Here is a 27,569-nt window from a genome sequence, read left to right as displayed (position 1 = left end):
ACAAAAGGGATTTGAGAGAAAATTTTAGATAATTTCAAAAGATGACTTAAAACGAATAAGCATGGTTTGGAAATTTCTTACTGAAAAGCCAAAGCCTACATATCCTAATTAAAAAAAAAAACAAAACATTTATTATCCTAATCCATTAGTTTTGCATTGTCTATCCAAAACTCTAAGTAAAACTTACTTCTTTATTTTCTAAATATTCAAATTTGACTGTTTCTTAAAATTAAAACATCAAAATGACACCCCCCCAATATTAACTATTATAAAACTGAAAATTATTATTTATGCATGGGAAATAATCTAATTAACATCTCTTATCAAATAGCCCATTTATTAAAATAAGATTACAGTATTTCAATATTGCCACTCCATAGGATCGAGACACCAAAAAGAAAATAATAAATTAATTCAGTGTATTAAACCAGCTGTTACTGCCAATGTAAGAAAATATGCACTAAATAAAAATGGATATGTTTATAACTGAAACTTTATTCACAAAATATAATGGTCTTCTAATAGCAATATTTGAATATTATAGCTAAACAAAAGTAATTAAAAATCAATTCAAATAACTTAGAATAAGTGCTTTATTTTTTTAATTCCCACAAAAACTGAAACTATCATTTACATCAGTTGCAAGAGCAATAAAAATTAGAAATCAAGGTACTATAACTCTTGAAAATACAAGCATAAAAAACAGAAAGAAACAAAAAGGAAATCTAAGTGCTCCTTTTAAATTGAAGGTAATCTGTTTGTGATATAACCCACCTGCAGATGTACAAAGAGCTGATGCATTCAAAACAGTGCAAGACTTAATTTAGAACAAAATTCCAACCCAGTTTTCAGTACTTTTCAATTGCTTTTGCAGGTTTATGTAGAATCACCAAAAAAAAATAAAAAAAAATCACTCCTAATATGTAACCAGCTAATGCCATTTCACAATATTCCACAACAACACAACAGTAACTATAGAAATCATCAGGTTAAACTCACAGGGGGAAAAGTAAAATCTCTCATCCAAAGTGCATATGCTTTAATATAACTGCAATATAGTTCTACTTTCATTAAAACAAAAAAGCAAAAAACAAAAAAAAGTTTTCTTTAAATTACACATCTAAAAGCAAATGTATCATTTCATATTCTTTTTCTGAATTAAAAAATATTTACGTAATCTTCCTTTGCTTTTAATTTTAAATATGAATTGATAGTGGGGTAATTAGATTCTTTAAGAAATCTCAATAGATGAATACAACATACTATATCTTCTTTAAGAAGTATGACCTGAAATGTTAGGCATTCCTTGTGTTGATTTTGAATATATTTAAGGAATGCTGTTCTTGTAAACAATGGCCTTGAAAAAGAAATACTGAGACCTATTCATTAATAGAGGATCTCTATAATAGATCACCAAAACTATCCTGTTCATGAAGTCAGGGAAAACATTTTTAGAATTTATCTTGCTATGGAAAAAAAATGGTACCACTTTTCTTCCTTTTTCTTTTTTCTGATCATCACAGTTAAACATCAGAAGGTTTTCCCAAATAAATATCGATGTAAATGTTGATTTCAAGGGCAAGCAACTTTCATAAGCATCTACTTCTCAGACATTTCACCATTTGTGGAGACTGAGGCAGCACTGTTCTGGTGTGAATTGTCACTGGAGTCCTGTGACATATTCCTTCTGGGAGAATTTATTGGAATCTGAAGTTGACTGGCAGATGCAGGCTTAGCAGCATTTGGTGACTTTGTGGAGGAATGAGATGGAAGTCTATGATGATCACTCTCTGAACCAGTAGACGAATGTCTTTTTCTTCCAAATTCCTCACTAATAGGGGGCTGCAAATTATGAAAGACAACACAGTGACGGTTATACTATTTTTTCTTCCATTTAAAATCTAAGGTCAGGAAATTGTGCTTCAGCAGATTTTATTAGTATACAAAATACTTAACAGCAATTTAAGGAATTGACTTGAATGTCCTCCCAACTGAATCATCTTGCTAGTATTTTTTCATTCTTTCACTTAACACATGTTTATCAAGCTTCTCTTACGTTTTAGGGCTTGAACTACACAGCGGGGCATAAGTGTAACCTTGGGTTCCTTGCTTCAAGAAAATGTTTCATAGGCGTTATTTTCCATCTTTTTTCAACTTCTGTTAAATGTTAAGCATTTATAACTCTAGTTCCTTCCTCAGCCCTAACCTCCTATCCTAGGCTTGCTTAAATGGTAATGTTTAACAAACAGATAAATGGAAACAAGGGGGGGGGGGGCGCGTATACCAAGTCAAACACCTTTAGCAAATTTGAAGGTTTATCTCAAATTTCTAGGAAAGGACTGGAGAGCATTATTGATAGTACTAAATTTAAACACTTTTAAACATAAATATCCAGCCCCTTCAGACTGCAAGCACAGAGAGGCAGGCAGTAGACAGGTATCCTGCATTTTAAAAAATCGCTCTTTTAGGCCTTTTACAGTGACCAAGATTTTAGAGCTCAAAAGGACACAACAAAATATTTTCATTTGAAGACAAGTTAAGACCATAACCTCCTTCACCAATATTCTATTGTATTTGAAGGTGGAGGCCTGAATTCTTAGCTTCAATTCAGAAAGGACAAATCACTATTATAAAGATAGCAGGGATGTGTCTGTGACAGAACTGGATAGGCCACTCTAGAAACACAGCTCTTCACTCTATTAACTTCACCTCTGGGCCATCTAATCCAGCAGTTGCCAATTGGTGGTCCATGAGTTCTGAAAGGTTGGTGACCACTGATCTAATCCTCTTAGACACAAAATTTCAAGACAGATTACAGTACTAAGTAGTGGTGAACCTAGCCTTCCTTTCATCTCTCTTTTCTACTTTTTGATGCTTCTTTATCTTTCCTGATTTCTCTGTCCTCTTCTTCATCCTTTTTATTTACCTTTTTATGTTCATCCCATTCTTTTTCTAATGCTTTTCCTTTCCCTTTTAAAATCACATTGTTTAAAGTCTACCCTATTATCTATCTCTACAGATGCACCTAACATTCTTGCGTAATTTTATTATGCAGGGAACCCTAGATTCCTGTTATATCAGCATATGTTACAAAAACTATAAAAGTATATAAAAAGTTAAAAAATTTCAAGCTGCTGCCGGGACCGGTTTGGCTCAGTGGATAGAGTGTCGGCCTGCGTAATGAAAGATCCCGGGTTCGATTCTGGTCAAGGGCATGTACCTTGGTTGCAGGCACATCCCCAGTGGGGGGTGTGCAAGAGGCAGCTGGTCGATGTTTCTCTCTCATCGACGTTTCTAACTCTCTGTCCCTCTCAATTCCTCTCTGTGTAAAATCAATAAAATATATTTTTTTAAAAAAAAAAGAAAGAAAGAAAAAGAAAATGTAGAAACAAGTTAAAAAAATTTTTTATTTTATTTATTATTTTTTAAAATATATTTTATTGATTTTGTACAGAGAGGAAGGGAGAGAGATAGAGTTAGAAACATCGATGAGAGAGAGTCATCGATCAGCTAGCTGCCTCTTGCACACCCCCTACTGGGGATATGCCCGCAACCAAGGTACATGCCCTTGACCGGAATCGAACCCGGGACCCTTCAGTCCCCAAACCGACGCTCTATCCATTGAGCCAAACCGGTCTTGGCAAAAAAAAAAAAAAAAAAAAAATTCAAGCTGCTAAGTGGGAAATTTGCAACATATCCACATAAAACAAATCTATAATTTGTTTAACTATAGGAAACATATCAAAATTGAAGTGAACTGACAATGCACTATAGTTATGTAAGATGTTAACATTTGGGAATTCTAGGTAAAAGAATATATGGAAATTCTCTGTACTACTTTTGTACCTGCTTTAACATTTGATTTCAAAAATGGAAAGTTAAATTTTCAAATAAAAAGTAAAAAAATAAAATCAGCAATACAGAGGAAAGTACTTAAAACTTACATCAACGCGGAAGTCTTCTAACCTCTTAAAGCTACAGAGGTATTCCTGAAGTTTTGGGTCAACAGACTGTGTCTTAGATTGAGAATATTTGAGATAAGCCCAAAATTTTTCTAATCCATACAACTGACCTAATAACAGAAAAGAATATACATAATAAGTTTTATAGGAATTTTTAAAGATTATTTATATTGAACATAATCCTACCAGCAATAAACCATTTACCTTCCCATTACCTAGGTCTTGAGAATAAGACATTTTAATGAATAAGGCAGCTAACATTATACATTTGCTATATTCAGTGGTTTATTACATATTAAGCTAATCTGAAGCATATACAACCCTGGAATATAGTTGTTTTTGTATATGTTACTGCTGAATAAGCTGAAACAAGGTTAAGTAACTTGCCCAAGATCACATAGCTACTAAGTAGTGGAAATGGGACTTGGACCACGCTCAGGGCCAATGCTCTTACCCATTGTGCCGCCCCACCATTCCAGACACATCCACTGATGCTACACAGAATTTCTGTGTAAGAGAACATCAGTGAGTAGTCACATTTGATTTTTTTAAATATATTTTATTGATTTTTTACAGAGAGGAAGGGAGAGGGATAGAGAGTTAGAAACGTCGATGAGACAGAACCAAGGATCAGCTGCCTCCTGCACACCTCCTACTGGGGATGTGCTCACCACCAAGGTACATGCCCTTGACCGGAATCGAACCTGGGACCTTTCAGTACGCAGGCCGATGCTCTATCCACTGAACCAAACCAGTCAGGGCAGTAGTCACATTTGACAAGTGAATAATGACAAATGCAACTCCTCATATGGAAGGTCTTAGTCCTTATGGTGCCCCATCCTTCATCAAGCACCATAATAGTGGCCTGAAGATCTTAAGTGATCTGCCTTAAGGAAAAAGTTATAAATTCCCTATTCATTGACACTCGGGTTTACAATGAATAAATAGAATAAGTTATTTTTTGTTTTGTTACCAGATTCGTAGTCTTTTTTGGTTTCTTCTTGGAAATCCTTAAAAATTTCTTGTCTGAATTTTTTTTCCAGTCCGTAACTATAAAACCTGAAAAGACATTCTAATCCATACCTGTGAAAAAGAAATAATACTTATAATTTTTTTGCCGTGACAATATCAATATTTCATACTTAACAGCATTGATATAAGCAAATATGGCCCAAACAAACAGAAAAATATTTAATATGTAGATGTTTAGTTGAAGCAGTTACTAGTAATCCATAGTTGGCTTTGCTGTTTTTGTTGACTCAGCCATAGCACCTCCTGGAGGTACACTGGGAACATGGAGAATGAGAGGAACCCTTGAACAACAAGAATGTTAACTTCTTTGGACTGAGGAAAGATCTCTCCCTGGAATTGCTGAGGAACTAGCCAAAAGAATTAATGATAAACCAAGGTTTATAATGGTATTTGTGCATTGAATTAAATAGTCTTGAAGATAAAGACCACACTCTTATGCTCTAAACCTTAGGCGTTGTTGACCCATTCAATAAAGTACATTTCATAAAAGACATTTTGCTAAAAGAATTGTGATCACTAAATAAATTAGAAAACAAATGTCCTTGTTTTTCTCCTCTAAGTGCCTAGAGAATTGGAGTCCTAGCTGGTTTGGCTCAGTGGAATACTGGCCCACAGACTAAAGGGTACTGGGTTTGATTCTGGCCAAGTGCAGGTACCTGGGTTGTAGGCACATTTGATTCTGGCCAAGGGTAGGTACCTGGCTTGTACCAGTCCTGGCTGGGGCACGTGCAGGAGGCAACCAATCGATGGGTCTCTCTCACATCGATGTTTCTCTGTTGTCTCCTCTCCTTCCTCTGTCTCTAAAAATGAATGGAAAAATATCGAGTGAAGATTAGAAAAAAAAAAGAGCCACAAAAAACTACCTAGAGAACCTGTGACAAGTTGTGGATAGTGGATCAGCAAACTACATGGGCTCAACCTCCAACTAACAATGATAAGTAGAACTCATGAAAGCAGACAAAATCAATAAGATAGCAGTGTAAGGGCCATGTCTAGCTCACTCAACTGAAATATGCCACAAAAGCTTCCTCATTATAAAAATCCTTGTCATTCTGGAAGCCTCAGTGTATTAGAGAAGAAGGATGTGTGAGGGGCGGGGGTATTTTGTAACTAACTTATTTACAAAATAAAGAGTATTAGTCCAGAGGAATTTCAACCTGCCAGGAGAAATGTAGGACTACCAACTACACACCCACATACGAACTAGCGCCTTGTGCTCTGGTAGCCATAAATGAGGCTACCTTTGAGCTTGTTTGACTGAAGGTTAAGGGAACTAAGGATTAAAGGATCACCAGCTCAGAATAGCAAATCTGTCCTGACTCTCTTCGTAAGGGATCATATCACATTGATATCAGTGGTTCTCAACCTTGGCTACATATAAGAATCATCTGGGAGTTTTTTAAAAAAATACTGATGCAAAGGCTCCACTGCAAACCGTTAAAATCAGCATCTTTGGGGGTGAAGCCCAAGCCCCTTCCTTCTTTTCTCTCTGAAAAGCTGAATTTAGAACTTTTAATTAACTATATTAAATTAATATAGAGGAGTGTTAGAATTTTTAGATTACTGGAAAGAACTAATAGACTACTACAACATTTGAGTTTTACTCTTATATCTTAGAAAATCAATTCTGAAGACCAAAAGTATAACATTACTAACACAGCCCAAATATGCAGCATAACTGCTAAAGAGCAGGGCGAGTGACCCCCTCACTGTGAGATGCTCAAAGACCAACCAGAAAGAACTATATTTAAATTCTAGGCTTATAACTATATCCCTGTATATAGGAATTGAAATATCCTACTTTTCAAGAATAGATGAGATACTAATTGTTAAGCACTTAGACCATAGCTGGCACACTGAAGATATGCAATAAATATTATTTCTCTCCCTCCTTCTTGAAACCATCTTAATCTTACTTCTTTTCAATGGATATATTTAGTAAAAATCTTCTTCCTAATCACTGAGCACTTGCTATGTATCAGTCCTTTACATGTTGTTTTGTTTAATCTTCACAATAACCTTACAAGGGTATCTACCATAATTTCCCCAACTTTATAACTAACGTAAAGCTGGGGGGGAAGGGGGAGCTAAAATTCGACACGGCCACAATAAATTAATGGGCTAGAATTCAAAACTAGGTCTCATTTCAAAGCCTCCCAGTGCTGAACCACTCTGCTATACTTCCTAAGAAATAGCTAATCCAGTCTAGTCATGAACACTGAAGAAAAAGACCCAAAATTATAAAAGATGTTACAAAGCTATTAGAAATGTACACAGAGGAGGAACTCCCAACCTAGACTTGGGTAGGAATGGGATCAGAAAAGTATTAGAAAGTCCTGCAGAAAAGTTGTTTGCTTATTAAACAGCAAAATATGCTGAAATTAATTATAACAATGGCTTTCAAATTTTTCTGAGTTTAATAGTAAGAAAAATATTTTAATTTGTGAGCAAGTCAATACAACACTCATATACACTGTATGTACATAAAAGCACATATAAGTTTTTCAAACTACTCTTAAATTTCTACATATGTATGAATTATGAAACAATTTAATCTTACTATGTTCAGTGCAGTTATACTGTATTTTCTACTGTATATTTTTAAGCAAGTCAGAATTACTAAATTGATTTCTGAACTCTTCAATGCGTTATAAACTACACTGTGAATGAGAACATCGAGATCAGAAAGGGCCAAGTTTGGCTTTTGTGTCAAATCTGGTAAACTAGCTAGCAATGTCTATTAAAATTGTGATAAAAGAAAGACTACTGAATTCAAGAGCAATATTAAAACTGCTGGATTGATTAAAGATGTCAGCAATGGATAGAGGAGACGAAAATAGAGTTAGGTACACATGCCATGTGCCTGTCATTCCTTACCAAGATAAGGATTCTAGATGCAAATTAAATTAAATTTAATTATTTTTACAAGTCAGTACAAGTGTAATGTTTTCTAAAAAATTTTCTTGCAGCAAATTTTCCCCTCTTAAAGATCACAATATCTTTTTTTTTTTCATTGATTTCAGAGAAGAAGAGAGAAGGAGAGAGAGAAACATCAATAATGAGAGAGAATCACTCATTGGCTGCCTCCTGCACGCCCCCTACTGGGAATCAAGCCCACAACCCCGGACATGTGCCCTTGACCAGAATCAAACCTGGGATCTTTGGTCCACAGGCCAACACTCTAACCACTGAGCAAAACCAGCTAGGGCTAACAATATATTTTTATTTGAGATTTACAAGAGGAACCCATTTTTAGACCTTGAAGATGGGTAAATCTAAAAAATATTGAAAGGAAAATTATATTTTTTCTTCTTTCCATCACTACTACTTTCTCTCTTTACCCAAGAAAAAAATAGCTTGTAGTAGTCCTCTTCATGTTCTTTCTCACTCTCCTGATCTAGTCTCAATTCAGCCTTATAAGCACTCTCAAAATTACCCCTGAACATTTCTCAAAAAAAAAAAAAAAAAAAGCCAGGTTTAACTGGACAAAAAACAATGAGTAAAGCAGAGGGAGGAAGAAAAGACCAAATAGGTAAGAATATCTAAAGATAATCTGGATGCTAGAGAGCTTGGTTCTCTCAGGGAACACGTAGTTCAGTTCCACTGCTGCCTAGAGAACTAACTGCAGGAAAAATGAGATTGGACAGAGAAGCCAGGTCATATCATGAGAGGTCTTAGTTTTTCTTGGCTCAAGCACATATTAATTTGGGGACATATATGCACATGCAAGGAACGTCAGTAATGATGGACAAGAGAGAAGATAAATCTTTCAAATTTCATTTGGCCTTTATGCCATCCCTAAAATGATCCTAAATGATCCTACCTCCTGGTATTCACAACCTTGTACAATACCCTCCCACTCTGTGTCAGGGTGGGTCTACGAATGACACAATATGGCAGAAGTGATAGTATGTCACTTTCAAGTATAGATTATACATGGCACTGAGACTTCCCTCTTAGAAGTTCTCCCTCTTTTGTCGTTCACCAGCTCTGACCTGAACAAAGGCCTGTATGGTCAAGAACTAAAGCCGCCTGCCCATAGCCCTGTGAGTGAGCTTGAAGAGGATCCTCCAGACAGTCAAGTCTGTTGCCCTATCCAACACTTTAATTGCAATTTCATTAGAGAACTGAACAAGAACGACCCAGCTAAGTAAGCTGTTCCTGGGCTCTGACCCATAGAAACTGTGGACTATTAAATGTTTTCTGTTTCTGAGCTTGGGGGTATTTTGCTATGCAGCAACAGTCATTAGGACAGTTTCCTCCAGTTATGCAGGCTACTTTCAGAGCTACTTTTCAGTCCTAGCTTTTATTTTTTTAAAATCTCTCCAAGTGTAAAAATATAGAAAAATATTAGACCTGTAATTTTCTTTTGCATCTTCCCAAGCAAGTTGTTTAAATTCCTCGTACATTTTTTTATTGAAGTGGTCTCTGAGGAAAAAAGACCAGAAACGAAAGAGAGTATTCATTTCTTGAGACTGGCCAACTCCCAAGCGCTTTCGGTCTGGAAAAAGTTAAAATGATAAAACATTTTTTAAAGTAAAGAAACTTACTAAAGGCAAAACAACAGATGTTTTACATATCTTAAAGAAAGCTGAAACGTATTCATCTTCAAAATGTATTATATTTGGGTTTCTTCTAAATAAATTTAAGATTTGCCAAAAGTAACAAAAATATGATGACTAGAGGCCCGGTGCACAAGTTGTGCACCAATGGGGTCCCTCAACCTGGCCTGCGGGATCAGGCCAAAACTACCTCTGACATCCCCTGAGGGGTTCTGGATTATGAGAGGGTGCAGAACAGGCCAAGGGGACCCACTGGTGCACAATTGGGGCCTGGGAGGGAGGCGGGAGGTTGGCCGGCCAGGGAGGGACTGCAGGAGGGCTCCAGGGTGTATCCTTCACATCTCACTCAGTCCTAATCGGCCGGACCCCAGCAGCAAGCTAACCTACAGGAGTATCTGCCCCCTGGTGGTCAGTGCACATCAGAGCAAGCGGTTGAGTGGCTTTAGCATATCATTAGCATATTACAGTTTGATTGGTTGAACAGCCAACTGGACACTTAGCATATCAGGCTTTTATTATATAGGATATGTATCTAAGCTACAAAATATCTAAGAATATACAATATATAAACATGTTTAATTAAGGTAACTATAAGTATAACAAATAAAAGAATATCTTAACCTAATATTAACCCTTTGCACTCCGCTGTCCCCTCTCAGGGGACATCGGAATTCTAGCATATCACGCGGATGTCCCCTCTCAGGGGGGACATTGCAGTTTATTAGTGATTACGGGGAATTGAGTTAATTCAACGCACGTGTCCGCCGCAAAGTAGCGTCGAGTAGCTGGTAGCCAATGTCCAGAGTGGTTCAGAGTGCAAAGGGTTAAATGTCACAATTTGAAATTTTTAGAATTACATTTTAATATTAAATATAGCTATGTAAAAGACAAGCATCTTACCACTAAGGCATCTTCGATGATACTTGTGGTACACTTGTTGGGTAAAGCCATTTTCCTTCAAAAGTTCGTGAGAAGGATGCTGAAACTTCGGGAATGAGTGAGGAGCACATCCATAACTTCCTATGAGTTGGGCACCTTCTGAAGGTGAAGCATTCGAACTGCTGTTTGAGGAGGGGGGGAAAGCCTTCAAACTAAAATATCGAGAACCAAGTGTTTAAAATGATTTGCACTATTGGTTCACTACTGAGAGTATGAGCAATGGAAAAGACATTAGTCCCCAAAATGCTCCTAAATAAATGATATATAATCTACATATGAATTGCTATTTATGCTCAACACACAGGTAAATTCAGAAGTTGATTTAAAAAGTCAAATTCTGAACCTAAAATAATAACTAGAAGAAGATAACTGAATAGCTAGCTTATGCCTCTTCTAGATCCATTATTTAGTTTAGATAATTTTTTATGGTAGAAAATTTTTCAATTTTCTTGAGTAATTAGGCTAATGATATAAACTGAATAAGTGAAAATAATGAATAAAATCTGGCACAAAGGCAATAATTTCACATACCTGCAATTTTGTAAATCAATTTCACTTCTAAATATTTCCTAAATCCATCTTTTTTTTTTTTTTGCACTCCATTATTCAAATTTATACTTTCTGATGCTTTCAATGGAACTGTTATCTTTGTTTTTCCATCTCTCTCCTCTATCTTTCCACCAAAGTTATCTTTCTAAGCCATTATTCTAAACTAGAAGCCCGGTGCACGAAATTCGGGTGGGGGGGCGGGTAGGTCCCTCAGCCAAGCCTGCCCGCTCTCACAGACTGGGAGCCCTCAGGAGATGGGGAGTGGGCCTAAGCTGCAGTCTGGCCTTCCTCTGCAGGAGGTGACTGGGCTGATCAGGGGAAGGCACCAGCTCCATCACCCCACTGCCACTGCCACTGTCACAGCCATCAAGGTGTTTCACCATGAAAAAATGACAACTTTCTTTAGGCACTTTCAAGATTTGTCTTTTATAGGATATGACATTTCTTTTCTTTCTTTTTTATCCTCACCTGAGGATATGTTTCCATTGATTTTTAAAATATATTTTTATTGATTTTTCATAGAGAGGAAGAGAGAGGGGTAGAGAGTTAGAAACATCGATGAGAATCATCGATCAGCTGCCTCTTGCACATCCCCTACTGGGGATGTGCCCACAACCAAGGTACATGCCCTTGACCGGAATCAAACTCAGGACCTTTCAGTCCGCAGGCCAAAGCTCTATCCACTGAGCCAAACCGGTCCTGGCTGTTTCCATTGATTTTTAGAGAGCTTGGAAGAGAGAGGGAAAGAAAGAGAAACATCAATGTGAGAGGGACACTTTGATTGGTTGCCTCCTGCATGAAACCTGACCTGGGCCCTGGCCAGGGAAGAGCCTGCAACCTAGGTACATGCCCTTAATCAGAATCAAACCCAGACTCTGCAATCGGTAGCTGAGGCTCTATCCACTGAGCCAAACTGGCTAGGGTAGGGTATGGCATTTCTTAGCCCCTCCAGCAGCAGACCTTAGTTTTTCTTCTAGGAGTATGGTGGAAAAACCCTGGATCACCTTCTTGGATTCTTACAACCCAAGTTACCAAGAACACTGTGAGCGGCAGCTTACAGGGAGCTTAGCCAAATTGGCTAAGCCTTCAGAAAAGGTGTTTCCTCTGCAGCTCATGCACAGAGGACCCCCTGCATTGTGTCCGAAAGGCTTCTGTCCACTGCGGGGGGATGCTGGGGGCATACCCCCAACACAGCGGCCTTACTTTCTGTCAGCTGGGCTTCTGTCTTCTGTCCCAAGCCACACAGTGGTGGCTCAGAGCATGCCTCCGGCCCAGCAGCCCAGCATTCTGTCTGCAGCCCTTCCTCCCTCTACAGCCTGTGAGTGGGATGCTCTGGTGCTATGGGCACCACCATCTTTGCAGTGAAGTGACAGTTAATTTTCATATTACTCTTTTATTTGATAGGATTGGTGGTTCTCAATGTGTGGTCTGTGGATACACACATTGAGGTTTCCAAAAAGTCTGTAAGGTCAAAACTAAAATAGTATTTGCTCTATTTACCAGGTTAACATTTGTACTGATAATACTAAAGCAATCGTATATATAATCACTGATGCAAACTGAGACAGTGGCACCAAATTTCACTTACTAGTGCTTGTGTTATTTATTGCTATGCACTGGAAATTTCTGATATCCTTGATGAAGCAAAAATAATTTTCATGAAATCTCAACCCCTGAGTATGTCTTAATGTGTGTGACAAATGGGGCAGAAACTTTACTTTTGCAAAATGAGAAAGTTCTGGAGATGTTTTACAACAATGTGACTATACTAACACTATAGAACAATACACTTAAAATAGTTAAGACAAATTTTATGTTATGTATTTTGTTTTTATCACAATTAGAAAAATATGGGATGGAAGGAAGCAAAAAACACTTTTGTGACTAATCAAAGTCAATGAACTAAATGTCCGTTTCATTCCTATCCCCCAATGTGATGGTATTAAGAAGTAATTAAGTCATTAGGGTAAGCTCTTAGAAATGGGGTTAGTGCCCTTCTGAGACATGAGAGAGTTTGCTTCCTCTTCCTCTCTCTTTCTCTACCCTCCATCATGTAAAGATACAAGACGGTCATCTGAAAACTGCAAGTGCTCTCTCACAAGACACTAGATCTGTTGGTATCTTGACCTTATAACTGAGAGAAATGAAGGTTTGTAGTTTAAGCTTCCTAATCTATAGCATACCAGTTATAGCAGCTCGAACTAAGAGAAATGTCTTCAGTCAAAGCATGTGTGTGATAAAGTTGTAAGCTGAACTAAGTGACATTTTCATAGAATACCATTTTTAATTAGAAGAATAACCAATAAAATATGGTTATTCAGGTTTTGTTTTGTGTAAGACATTTCCTTAAAAATGAACAAATTTAGTCTATAATATCAAGGGAAAATTTGAGCTTTCATGCAAAAATTAAAATTTTTGTCCCTATGAGTTTGACAGTCTTAATACCTAAAGACTTTTCTAATGAAATTAGTGGTTACTGCCCTGACTGGTTTGACTCAGTGGATAGAGCATCGGCCTGCGGACTGAAGGGCCCCAGGTTTGATTCCTGTCAAGGGCATGTGCCTTGGTTGCGGGCACATCCCAAATAGAGGGTATGCAGGAGGCAGCTGACTGATGTTTCTCTCTCATCAATGTTTCTAACTCTCTATTCCTCTCCCTTCCTCTCTGTAAAAAATTAATAAAATACATTTTAAAAAAAAGAAATTAGTGGTTACTTTTTTTAGGAGTCTGTGTGTACAAGTCTCTGTGAGTGGTAAAATATATATGACTCTTACAATATAGTAATTCTAGCAATCAGATTCTCCCTCTTCCCAAGGGTTTGCCAGTTTTGTTTTTGTTTGTTTGTTTTATTGTTAAAGGGTGTTTCTATGCTGGAGGTAAGTCTGGGATGAAAGCTTAAAGTCTTCTCAGGTCTTTTCTGAGCCTGCATTGTTCCTTGGGCATGTGTGGTAGTTTTCTACATTTCCCTCTATGAGTGGTTGTTTTTGAATGCCCCCAAAATAGGACACTGAGACAGAGGGAAATGAAACAATGGACACCATTGTTTCATTCAGACTCTGTGGCTGCACCTTGTTGATCAGAGGCAGTTAGCAGTCAGAACACAGAACTCCAGCAAGCCACACCATAAAGTGGGTAGCCATCTTCCAGTCTGTCATAGAGCTGGGAGGTGGGAAATGGGTATCTGCTACCACATCAAAGGCTGACCATGACCAACATTAACCACAATTTACCAGATAAGCTTTCTCTTGGAAGCTTTAAATGTTAAAACAGATGCCCTAGTCCAGTGATCGGCAAACTGCGGCTCGCAAGCCATGGTTTGCCACTCTGTTGACTGATGAGTTTGCCGACCACTGGATAGGGGCTTAACCACAAAGAATAACAGCAGCCTGTAATTATTGGAATCAAGAGTCTAGGTCAGTGATCAGCAAACTCATCAGTCAACAGAGCGGCAAACCACGGCTCGTGAGCCACAGTGTGCCGACCACCCTAGCCAGTTTGGCTCAGCGGATAAAACGTCAGTCTACAGACCAAAGGGTCCCAGGTTTGATTCTGGTCAAGGGCAGATGCCCAAGTTGCAGGCTTGATCCCCAGTAGGGGGCATGCAAGAGGCAGCGGATCAATGATTCTCTCTCACTGATGTCTCTATCCCTCTCTCCCTCATCCTTCCTCTCTTGAAATCAATAAAAATATATATTTTTTAAATTCACTGGTATGAAAAGGTAATTGATATGGTTTCATATTCCACATTGCAACTAAATTTTTTTTAAAAAACTACCATCCATTCAGCTTTGGTATAATATCAAACAAGAATATCTTCAAATTATCTGAAAAGGCTAATGAATAGTCCCCCCTTTCCTGAATTTTATTCCTCTACGTCAACAAAATCAACAAATTAAAATTAAATTAACATATAATGGGTTTATTATTGTTATTTTAAAATTAATATTTATATTTTTTCAGTTTTACTTTTTAATTCAGTAAATTATATAACTCCCAAAATAAAAGCTCTTTGAGGTCCTCAGTCATTTTTTTAAAGTCTAAAATGATCCATAAACCAAAACGTTTCAAAAGTATTTAACTAAATCATACCACCTTTGCTGCTCAAAGCCCATTACCTACAGAATAAGTCCAATTTTCTCAACAGGATATTCAAAAAGGTCTTATCAAACCTTGACATAATTTTTACAAGAATCATTTCCCATAAAATCCCATTATGGTCTTCTCAAATCTTAGACTCCAGGTGCATATAAGTGATGTGCCTTGTGCTACACCACAATATAGTATTTCTGGCAACTTTGTTATTTCCTCCCTTCTAAATCCTCTACCTATTTCCCACCTTGGCCTGTTAAAATCTTACTCAACCATCAAGACCAATACTATGGTCCATGCCCAGCATGTTTCTCATGACACTCCCCAGGCAAACCAAATAAACCATGGGAAGATTAGAGTTAAGTTATACAAAGTAATTCTATATTCAACACCATTTGTTCACAGAAGGTCATTATCTGCTTTGAAGTAGGAGAGGTAGTTTCATTCACCTGGTCATTCATTGAGTACTACATATACCAGGCACTGAGGTTCTGACATCCATTAATTTACTATCTGAATAAGACAAATATAAAAACTTAAATAATACCTATAAAACATTTAGCACAGTGCCTGGGGCACTGCTGAAAGAATATAGTAAGCATTAGCCAGCATTAAATAATTTCACTACAATGATTATACCATGGCTGATACACATCACAAAGAGCCAGAAAGAAAGAACTTTCAAAACAAGGAGCAGTGAGAGACAAGGGAAAGCAGAGATGAGATACAGAAGCCCTGTGGTATAATAGAAGGCAAAGTCACTGAGTACAGGTAGGCCCAAGAGCCCCCATCTTGTGAGGAAATCAATTAAAGATTAGTGAAAAAACTGTAGATGACACAACTGAGGAAAGAATTAGTAAACTTGGATATATATATCAATCAAAATTTCCAGAAAATGATTAGAAAAAAAGATCAGATCATCCAAGAGCATTTACTTCTCCTTCTTCGGTTTCTCTTTAGTATTTTCATTGCTCTATAATTGGCTAACATTAATTTGTAAGTTATTTATAAATATCTGATTAACAACTGTTTTCAACAAACGTAAAATCAAGAAGAAAATGATGTTTGACAAATACAGTACCTGACAGAGGGTGTTCTTGGCCCGTGATCTCTGGAATCCATTACCCAACCAACATGACACTCCAGAGGGGGATTTGTACTATGTCTTGTTTTTCTCTTTCTTGGACTCTAAAGAAAAGTCAAACATTGCAATAACTTTCACTAGTATGAACTTCTCAAGTAAATTAAACCCCTCTGACTGTAAACCAACTCAAGCATTTTCATACTGTGGATGACACATTATGAAATCATATGAAGTCACAAAACTCAAATTATCACATACAAGTTACAAAACTTAACAAACAAGGCCCCTGACTAAACTTCAAACTAAGGATGAAAGGAAATACAACTTAGCATAATTCTTCATTACACCTTCTGATCATCTTTTACTACATAACCCAACTGAACAGTAGTTATTCCTTAACCTAAGAAAATGTCACTATAGCCCTAACTGGTTTGGCTCAATGGATTGAGCATCAGCCTGTGAACTGAAAGGTCCCAGGTTCTATTCCAGCCAAGGGCACATGCCTGGGTTGCAGGCTTGATTCCCAGTAAGGGGCGTGCAAAAGGCAGCCAATCAATGATTCTCATCATTGATGTTTCTATCTCCCTCTCCCTTCCTCTCTAAAATCAATAAAATATATTTAAAAAAAGAAAAAGTGTCACTGTAGTAAAACATTACTTTTAATGAATTCTTACAATCTAAAATATACCTTTTTAAATATGATATAAACTACAATAGAAAGTCCCACTTTGTAATGTTAAAGGATACAGAATGCAGGCTTTATATTCCTGGTTGTTTTGAGTACCTTTATATCAAGGGCTTTTGATTCTTTAACCACAGGATAAAATCTTGGAGTTTTGTTTGGATCTTGTAACCTGGGTGTTCGGGGTGTTGTAGGTGTCCTTGCAGGATAAATTCTAGAAGATTCTGGAACTGCTGTTGGCAGTGAACAGACTGTTGTTGAAGATATTTCTGAAACAACAAACCGTTTCTGAGCTAATTCATCAGTCAAATCAGCAAAATAAAAAGCTATTTATAGTATTTTCGATTGCTAGAAAATATTTTACTTTGAGAAAAAGGGTAATTCTGAAATTCTCTACTCTCAAAGGATTTCTTCATTGGAAACATTTCAAATATATAAAAATAAAAATAAAAGTAAATCACTTGTTTACAAATTACCTAACTTTTATAAATTTTAATTTTGCTGTATCTTTTTTTATTATTAAAAAAAAACAAAAACAGTCTGGAGCTCAGTGTCTAACCTTCCCTAATCACATTTTACTTTTCCTCCTGATAGATAACCAGAGTCTTAAGTTTAAGATTTTTATCAACTATTATATATGTAATATTATTTTCCATAATTAACTTTATATAAGTGACATCATACTATATGTATCATTTTGAAAGCTTTTCCATTTTGTTTGTGACTTGAATAGTCATATTTGCATACCTTTGGTTTATTCATATGACTGCAGAATATTATGCTGTTATACAAACATATCAAAATGTATTCATTCTCCTGAAAATCAACATTTATGTTATTTTAGGTGTGTGTTTTGGGGTTGTTTTTTTTTGTTTGTTTGTTTGTTTTTGTATAATTAACACTTCTGCACTGAAGGTTAAAGAACAAGTATGAGCATATTTCTAGTGTTCATATCTAAAATGGAAATACTTAGTCAAATGGCACATACATCTACTGACTTAAGTACTGATTGCAAGCTGCTTTGTATAGTGGCTTCATCAATTTATAATTCCACCAGAATGTACAATAAAAGTCCCAGCAATTTCACACCTTGGTCAAGACTGGGTTTTCTTCAGATTTTTAAGTATTTTTCCATCTCATGAGATTTAAATGGTATTTGTATTTCCTTGGTTACTAGTGAAGTTGAGCATATTTTTATATACATAGTTATCACTCAGAGTTCCCCTTTTGTGAACTTTCCATTCATATCCTTTGACTATTTTTCTGTTCGTTTGTTTCACTAATTAGTTTGTGAAAATCCTATGGTAAAATACTAAGTAAGCAAGCACATGAATTAAGTAGTAATGTCAAAAATGTAAGCTCCAGCCGAGACCGGTTTGGCTCAATGGATAGAGCATCGGCTTGGGGACTGAAGGAACCCGGGTTCGATTCTGGTCAAGGGCATGTACCTTGGTTGCGGGCATATCCCCAGTAGGGGGTGTGCAAGAGGCAGCTGATCGATGACTCTCTCTCATCGATGTTTCTAACTCTCTATCTCTCTCCCTTCCTCTCTGTACAAAATCAATAAAATATATATTTTTTTAAAAAAGTGTAAGCTCCAGCCCGGCTGGTATGGTTCAGTGGCTGAATGTTGACCCATGAGCAGGAGATCACAGTTCAATTCCTGATCAGAGAACATACCTGGGTTGTGGGCTCCATCCCCAATGTGGGGCATGTAGGAGGAAACAAATCAATGACTCTCATAATTGATCTATCTCTCTCAATAAAATACACGTGTTTTTTAAGTGTCAGCTCCAGCCTTCGCCAGAGATGCTCAATTGATTAGAGCATTGACCCAAACAGCAAAAGGTGGTATGTTTGATTGCTGGTCAGGGTGCAGATTTGATTCCTGGCCTGAGCATGTGCAGGAGGCAACTGATCAATGTTTCTCTCTCACATCTCTTTCTCTCCCACCCCCCTTCCACTCTCTAAATATCAATTTTTTAAAATGTAAGCTCTATTTCTATATGAGTTTTCTTCAGACTTAACTTCTTCAGATTCACACAAAAATCTTTTGTTCATTCAATAAATATTGAGTACCACTATTCTAGACACAAGTTTGTGAACTTACCCACTCTATTAGTCTTGCCATCTCTTCTCCCAATCCACCTTCTGTACTGTTACCTGACTTTCCTGATTGTCATCTCTGCATTTATTGTTTGATTTATTAAATTAAAATTTATTTTCTTACAGATCATCCTCTTAGATGCTAAAGCTAATTCTCAGTGCTTCCCTAAAAGTAAGGGCCACAATCTTTTATTAGTGCACTAGTGCCTATGATAGCACCTAGAAAAAGTATATCCCCACCAAATGACTGATCAACTTAACAGAATTGTGTTAATGCTGTTTTTCCTTATACCAAAAATATAAATAATCTCAAGGACAACATTATGATCTTTACTGAAATATATGTAAATATTAGTGCCTTTCTAGAAGATCTAGGAGCAATAACAACCCAGAAACAGAAAGGTTCCTAGAAACCAGACTATAGTCTTTAAATTACATTTTCTACTGACTTGGTCTGCTAAAAGAAATAAAATCTGGAGCAAAGCATAATCTGAGCCTGGAAAATCTGGAGCCAGACAGCAAAGAGATTAATAAAGAAAATACTGCCCAGATAGTGTGGCTCAGTGGTTGGGCATTGATCATGAACAAAGAGCTCATGGTTCGAGATTTCCAGTCAGGGTACATGCCTGGGTGGCAAGCTTGATTCCTATTAAGAGACATGCAGGAGGCAGCTTATCAATGATTCTTTCTCATCATTGATGTCTCTCTCTCTCTCTCTCTCTCTCTCTCTCTCTCTCTCTCTCTCTCTCTCTCTCTCTCTCTCTCTCTCTCTTTCCATCTCCCTTGCTCTCTCTGAAATAAATAAAAACATATTTTAAAAAAAGAATGGGAGGGGGGAGGTCAATTGAGGAAAAAGGAGACATATGTAAAACTTTAGACAATAAATAAATAAATTTTAAAAAAGAAAGAAAATATTAGCTTAGGTCATGAGGATACAACAGAACACTTTAGGGTATCCCACTAATAAAATGATCTGACCACTAAAAATAATGACTGAAATGAATTAAACATATCAAATAAATAAGCTCTATAAGTTCATAATGGCACTTTACAACTTAAAATCATATTTGTAGGCTGCTGACACACCAACTCATTCAGAAAATTGATAAACTGAATAAAAAGAAACAAATATTTACCCTTCCTTTCCTGTAAAAATTAAGTATCGGGGTAACGAAAATATTGATAAGAGTATTCTTTAAAGAACTGAAGGTAAGAAATACAGAAGGATTTTTTTTTAAAGACTACTGTAAGTCGCATTTAACATCATTGATAGCCTCTGTGACTTTAATCAAAACAACATATAACAAAAACAACTTTACCACATGCTCATTTATATAGACAAAGAGTTAAGTTCCTATGGTATCTTATCAATATTTTAACAAAATGATGTTCAATGAAATTACATTATTCAAGGACCTGCTGTATATTGCTACTTTAATGAAATAAAAAATCTAGGGAATATTCATCAATGACCGTATAAAACCAGTTGGTAAAACACTGAAGGGAAATTCAACACCAAAGACATAAGCCATGGCCCTGACTGGTTTGGCTCAGTGGATAGAGCGTTAGCCTGCAGAAGGGTCCCAGGTTCGATTCCGGTCACGGGCATATATACCTTGGTTGCTGGCACATCCCCAGTAGGGGGTGTGCAGGAGGTAGATGATTGATGTTTCTCTCTCATCGATGTTTCTAACTCTCTATCCCTCTCCCTTCCTCTCTGTAAAAACTCAATAAAATATATTAAAAAACAAACAAATAAAAAACTGTGGTACATTATACAATAGAATACTATGCAGCTGTAAAAAAGAGGGATCTCTTACCCTTTGGGACAGCATGGGCAGACCTAGAAAATATTATGCTAAGTGAAATAAGCCAATCTGAGAAAGACAAATATAACCTGATCTCACTTATTTGTGGAATCTAATGAGCAGAATTAATTGACCAACAATATAAGACCAAAAGCATGGAGGCATAGAACAGACTGACATACCTCGATGTGGGGTTGGGGGACAAGAATATATAAACCAAAAAACTATATACTTTCAGGCATGGCCCATGGACACCAGCAATAGGGTGGTAAAGACATGGGGGGAGGGCGGGACTGGTAGGATGGAGATAAAGGGAGGGAAAAGGAGGAGATATATCTGTAATATCACAATAAAAAGTTTATTTTTTTTAAATGAGCCAAAGATTTGAAAAGGTATCTTAAAGATGTACAGATGGCAAATAAGCAAATAAAAAGATGCTCTGCATCATATGTCATAGAGAAATGTGAATTAACATGAGATACCACAACACACCTATTAGAATGGTCAAAATTCAAACAGTGACAACACCAAATGCTGCAGAGAATATGCAGCAATAGGAACTGTCTCTCATTCATTGGTGGTGGGAATGCAAAACATTCAGCATGGAAGATAGATTGGTGGTTTCTAAAACTAAACATACTATTATATAATCTACTAATCACCCTCCTTAATATTTATCCAAAGGAGCTAAAAACTTATGTCCACACAAAAATCTGCATATGGATGTTTATAGCAGCTGTATTCATAAATGTCCAAACTTGGAAGCAACCAAGACATCCTTCAGTAAGTAATGAGTAAATAAATTGTGGTACATTCAGACAATGAAATGTTATCTAGTGCTAAAAAAACAAACAAGCTATCAAGCCATGAAAAGGCATGGAGGAACCTTAACTGATTATTACTAAGTGTAAGAATCCAATCTGTTCAACATTCTGGAAATGGAAAAGAATGAACAGTTAAAAGATCTGTGATTGCCAGTGGGGCGGAGTGGGGGGAGTGGGATGAATAGACAAAACAGAGAGGATTTTTAGAGCAGTTAAACTATCTAATACATAAAAATCTAGAAAGATTTAGAGAAAATAAAATGAAAGATATTCCAGGTAAATACTGAACCGAAGAGCTGAAGTTGCTGCATGAATATTGGATATAGGCTTGAAGCCAAAACACAACTCATGAGATAAAATTAGTCATTGTAACATAACAAAAGGTTCCTTTCACTAAAGAGATAAGATGGTTCACAATACTTATACACACAATAGAACAACGTGGAGGTTCAGAATGAGTCTCACCAAGATGTGTCTCAGTGGTATGCAGATTTTTGAGCTAAGGGCAATTTTAACTTAAGACTTAAGTGAAAATTCTGCCTCTCCCTTTACCTAAAAAAAAAAAAAAACTGAATTAGAGGCCTTGCCCATAATAAGACATTATCCTATATAATAAAAGGCTAATATGCAAATCAACCGAACAGCAGAACAACCAGTTGCTATGACATGCACTGACCACCAGGGGGTCAGATGCTCAATGCAAGAGCTTCCCCCTGGTGGTCAGTGTGCTCCCACAGGGGAAGTGCTGCTCAGCCAGAAGCTGGGCTCATGGCTGACTAGCGCAGCAGTGGTGGCGGGAGCCTCTCCCGCCTCCGCAGCAACGCTAAGGATGTCTGATTGATGGCTCCTGGACTGCGAGAGGGTGCAGTCCAGGCTGAGGGCTGCCCCCTCTGAGTGCACAAATTTTGTGCACCAGGCCTCTAGTTCTGAATAATTGTATGGTAGATACATTTCTTTATATAATACCCTAGGGACATACAGCGACAAGAATGAAACTTATGTAAACTATAGATTTTGAGTGATTTCTACAGCAACGAAAATACTAAATGTAATCCTAAAAGGTTAATATGCAAAAGTGCCCATAGTACTCATTGTTTGACCAGGAATTTGACCAGGCGGGCAGGGCCAGCTGGCCAACTGCCTGCGGCCCCTCCCCCTGGCCAGCCTGCAGCTCCTCCCCAGCCAACTCCACCCCCAATTGGCCCCACCACCCCAGTCAGTGTGAGCCTGCCAGACCCTACCCATATACAAATTCCTGCACTGGGTCTCTAATAATATAATAATGGATACACATCATCGTAAATTTGTCCAAACCTATATAATGTACAACACCACGGGTAAACACTAATGTAAGTGATGGTCTTTGGGTGATTATGATGTGTCAATATAGGTTCATCAGTTATATCCAGTATACTACTCTGATGTAGAATGCTGCTATGGGGAAGCAACATCCTTCACGAGATGGGTGATGGCTATGCAACTTGAGGGGGTGGAGTACATAAGAAATCTTTGTGCCTTCCTTTTAATTTTGCTGTATGCCTAAAACTGAAAAAAGAAAAAGAAAACAAAAACCCACACAAACAAACAAGTTGAAGGGAAACTATATGATGAATGAGGCTGGTAACATCTAAATCTAATGATCAGACCAATCAAAACACCTGCAAAAGTGCCCATAGTACTCATTGTCTTTATGGACAGGAATTGCTTTTATAAAAATGGAACATTATTTTATGCTGTTTATGTTCACTGAAGGCTGATAATTAAAATGCTACATGGCCTGGCCGGGGTGGCTCCATTGGTTAAGCATCAACCCATGTACCGAGAAGTCTCTGGTTCATTCCTGGTCAGGCCATATGCTGGGGTTACAGACTCCATTCCTGGTAGGGGATGTGCAGGAAGCAGCCAATTGGTGTTTCACTCTCACATCAATTTTTCTCTCTCTCTCCCCCTCTCCCTTACTCTCTCTTGAGAAGAAAAAGAAAAAAATGCCACATGACAATTGCCACTTTTTTTATAAATAAAATTCCACTGAAGCAGAACTCAGCAAAGTTTTTGCTTTTCCAGTCATAAAGTCTAGGAGAAAGAGTGCAGAGATAAAATATTTTTTGAAGATATAATAGCCCAGACACATTAAACTCTAAATCCTGAAAACTTAAGATAAATTCTTAAAAGCAGTTGGAGAAAAATAACTATGTATCAGTAAGAATAACAGAAAGTAAGGAAAATTTCCAATCACTTAAAAATTAAAACATTTGTAAATAATCCATGGATCAAAGAAGTTTCGAGAGAAATAAGAATATTTTGAAGAAAAGGAAAATTAAAATATAACATATCAAGTTTGTAAAATGCAGTTAAAACAGTGCTTAAAGAAAAATATGTATGATTAACTACCACAATAGAAAAGTCTCATATCGCCAAAACCAGTTTGGCTCAGTGGAGAGAGCGTCAGCCTGCGGACTGAGAGGTCCCAGATTCGATTCCGGTCGGGAGCATGTACATTGGTTGTGGGCATATACCCGATGGGGTGGGGTGTGGGAGGCAGCTGGTCGATGTTTCTCTCTCATTGACATTTCTAGCTCTCTATCCCTCTCCCTTCCTCTCTGTGGAAAATCAATAAAATATATTTTTTTAAAAAGTCTCATATCAATAATATAAATTTCTATCTTCGTATCAAAATTGGTGTAATACACCTAAACAATGCTTAGAATGTATAGTATTAATTGCTTATAACAGGAAAGAAGTTCTCAAATCAATTATCTAAGCTTCTGCCTTAAGAAACAAAAAAAAGTAGCAAAATAAACCCAAACCAAGCAGAACGAAATATTAAAGATTAGAGCTGAAAAAAAATACAACTAGGAAAAATATAGATCAATGAAATTAAAAGATTCCTTTAAATATATATGTCAAATGCAAAAATTGAAGTCTCAATATGATCAAGCCTTTGTAGCAAAATAGTACTTATAAAAAATTCAGTAGAAAACAGGTTAAATGAACCCAATAAGATGCAATCTGTAGAATCTAGAATGTGAAAAAAATTCTACAGTATAAACAATCTCATTTCTTCAACAATAAATTGCAAGAAAAAACAATAATAGGAAACCTGTAGACTAAAAGAGCCATATCAACCTATTGCATTGTTTGGAATTTATATGGAGACTGATTTTTTTAAAACATGATGAATGAGGAAATTTGAAAACTAAGTATTCTTTATATATTTTATTGATTTTTACAGAGAGGAAGGGAGAGAGATAGAGAGTTAGAAACATCAATGAGAGAGAGTCATCGATCAGCTGCCTCTTGCACACCCCCTACTGGGGATATGCCCACAACCAAGGTACATGCCCTTGACCGGAATTGAACCCGGGACCTTTCAGTCTCAAAGCCAACGCTCTATCCATTGAGCCAAACCGGTTTCGGCTGAAAACTAAGTATTCTATATTAAGAAATCACTGTTAATTTTAGCCCTAGCCAGTTTGGCTCAGTGGATAGAGCGTCGGCCTGCAGACCTGGGTTCGATTCTAATCAAGGGCACTTGCCCAGGTAACGGGCTCCATCCCCAGTAGGGGGTGTGCAGGAGAAAGCCAATCAATAATTCTCTCTCATCATTGATGTTTCTATCTCTCCCTCCCTCTTCCTTCCTCTCTGAAATCAATAAAAAATATATTAAAAAATTACTGTTAATTTTAGATATGATAATAGTGTTGCTTATGTTAAAAGAGATATTCCTTACATATATATTTTTTAATATATTTTATTGATTTTTTTACAGAGAGGAAGGGAGAGGGAGAGGGACAGAGAGTAAGAAACATCAATGAAAGAGAAACACTGATTCAGCTGCCTTCTGCACACCCCCAACTGGGGATGTGCTCGCAACCAAGGCACATGCCCTTGACCAGAATCAAACTTGGACTCTTAAGTCCGCAGACTGACTATCCACTGAGTCAAACTGGTTAGGGCCATGACTCTTAGGCCCCTTTAGTGTGGCTCTTCCATAAAATGCCACGGCCTGGGCGAGTCTATTTTGAAGAAGTGGCGTTAGAAGTTTAAAAAATTGGGCTCTCAAAAGAAATTTCAATCATACTGTTGATATTTGGCTATGTTGACTAATGAGTTTGCCGACCACTGGGTTAGGGCTATTCCTTATATCTTTAAAGACACATACAGAAATGTTTAGAAATGAAAAAATATGAATAATATGATTGGTATTTTGCTTTTAAAAAATCAAGTGTCAGGTGGAGTTGAGATGAAACAAAATTGGCAATAGTCTAACAAAGAAACTAGTAGTTAGGTAATATTATAAGTACATGGGGGCTTCATTAGATAATTTGCTCTATTTTTGTATAGGTTTTAAGTTTTCCCAATTAAAAGTTTTTCTTTAACCTGACTTCAAGAAAAAACTATAACAAAAATATTTACACTTGCCTGAAAAAAGTCAGATTAATTTTATGATAATTCCGAATGTATTTAGATTTCCATACAAAACTAAGATCTTAAAAGTAAAGAATGAGCTTAGTGGAATATTTTTTAAATTTAGCAAGCCAGTGAAAATTGTTCTAAGTTTTGAGAAGAAAAACATTCCCACACCTCAAAATAAAAAAAGACACACAGAGGACCAATCGATTCTGCCTACTTTTAAAAAATAAGCAACCAGGTTTTAGACAATCTGATGCTAGATGACTCTAGGTCACCTTTATAACTACCTGCCTATTCACCAAGAGTAAAATGGGATTCGAATTCTGCCCGCTTACTACAAGACTAGTTTACCAATCTTAAAAATCTGTATTTTTAGGTCTCTAAAATGTTTTGAAGTTCACCAAAAGATAAATAAAAAGTTGAGTTTTAAAATTCTAGCCTTTTACCAGGTATCTAAATGTTTTCATAAAGGAGCAAACTTTAAAAATAATTTAGAACTGCTTTAATAGCATTCAGACACACAAAAGCAGATTTACATACCTTGCCTGGACTGCGAAGGTGCTACAGGAACTTCTTGGTTTGGCTCAAAAGGAAGTTCAGGTGTTAGGTTTTCAAACTGCTCTTTACTAATGAGATTTAGCTTCTTAAAGTTCTCAGCTTCTTGCTGAAGTAGAATGGAGGAATCTAATTACTAAACTGGCTAACAGCATAACTAACAGACAATAATTGATACCAACCTCAAAAAATGAGTTTTTAAAACAGGGATTAATTGCAATAGAATAAAAAAGATGTTCTAATAAAGAATCTAACATTCTACTTAATTATAATTAATATTCAGAGTCTAAAGAGACATAGAGAACACTGAAATATTATAAATATTTTATAATTAAAACAGAGCATTCATCCTAATTAAATTTGCTGAGCATTTACACACAAGATTACTAGGGTATTATAGAGGTTACTAAATAATCTATATAAAAGGCTAAGTGTCCATCTGACTGGTAGCCATGATGCACACTGACTACTAGGGGACAGACACTCAATGCAGGAGCTGCCATGATGCACACTGGCCATTTAAAAATAAGGCCACCACGGACTTGGTGCCGACAAACCACACTTGGCTTTTCCAAAGTGGGACACAGGCCCCACCACCTCCCCAAAGCAACACCCACCATATTGCAGCCACTGCTGCTGAGACCCCGTGGAACAAAATGCGGCCCACAGTCCAGCCTAGTCTGGAAGCAGTCACTATTGAGTGCTGGGTAATGATGTCAGGTAGTAACACCTGGCTTCCTCTCCCTAGAGGCCAGTCTCCTTGGAGTATTTTCAGTCCAGGAACAAAACTTGCTTTATAGCCAGGAGCAAATGTTTTACAATTTAACCAAATTTTTGTGAAGTGTTTTCATATGCCTCATCTCATTTGATCCTCACAGAAGTCCTGGAGTAGGTAGATAGGAGACTCGGTAGAATCCTATTTTCTTTTCATTAGCCAGAAAATGGAGATTTATAAAGTTTAGAA

General features: G+C 37.0%; 1 protein-coding gene and 1 long non-coding RNA gene across 21 annotated transcripts in view; one reads left to right on the top strand and one right to left on the bottom strand.

The window, feature by feature from the left end:
* Window positions 1–575: 575 nt before the first annotated feature.
* The window catches only part of LARP1B (La ribonucleoprotein 1B), an 81,988-nt gene continuing 54,994 nt past the window's right edge, over window positions 576–27,569 (bottom strand). For 5 of the 20 annotated variants that reach the window (XM_036424501.2, XM_036424508.2, XM_036424507.2 and 2 more), the window contains 8 exons: window positions 26,591–26,714; window positions 17,002–17,168; window positions 16,215–16,321; window positions 10,457–10,647; window positions 9,351–9,495; window positions 4,936–5,045; window positions 3,945–4,072; window positions 576–1,842 (listed from right to left, as the gene is read on the bottom strand). In XM_036424501.2, coding sequence (XP_036280394.1) covers window positions 1,600–1,842; window positions 3,945–4,072; window positions 4,936–5,045; window positions 9,351–9,495; window positions 10,457–10,647; window positions 16,215–16,321; window positions 17,002–17,168; window positions 26,591–26,714 — 1,215 coding nt within the window. In that variant the 3' untranslated portion in view covers window positions 576–1,599. Of the gene's footprint in view, window positions 1,843–3,944; window positions 4,073–4,935; window positions 5,046–9,350; window positions 9,496–10,456; window positions 10,648–12,886; window positions 13,179–16,214; window positions 16,322–17,001; window positions 17,169–23,547; window positions 23,592–26,590; window positions 26,715–27,569 lie in introns of those variants that run through there. The other 15 variants (XM_036424502.2, XM_036424506.2, XM_036424503.2 and 12 more) reach the window with 14 other exon arrangements.
* LOC118711440 lies at window positions 4,381–5,032 on the top strand. The gene is made up of 2 exons (XR_004985711.2): window positions 4,381–4,494; window positions 4,727–5,032. It is a non-coding gene; the product is annotated as an uncharacterized LOC118711440 (long non-coding RNA).

The sequence above is a fragment of the Pipistrellus kuhlii genome, unplaced genomic scaffold (genome assembly GCF_014108245.1).
Source record: "Pipistrellus kuhlii isolate mPipKuh1 unplaced genomic scaffold, mPipKuh1.p scaffold_m20_p_8, whole genome shotgun sequence".
Taxonomy (NCBI): domain Eukaryota; kingdom Metazoa; phylum Chordata; class Mammalia; order Chiroptera; family Vespertilionidae; genus Pipistrellus; species Pipistrellus kuhlii.
This window is presented reverse-complemented; position numbering and strand designations above follow the sequence as displayed.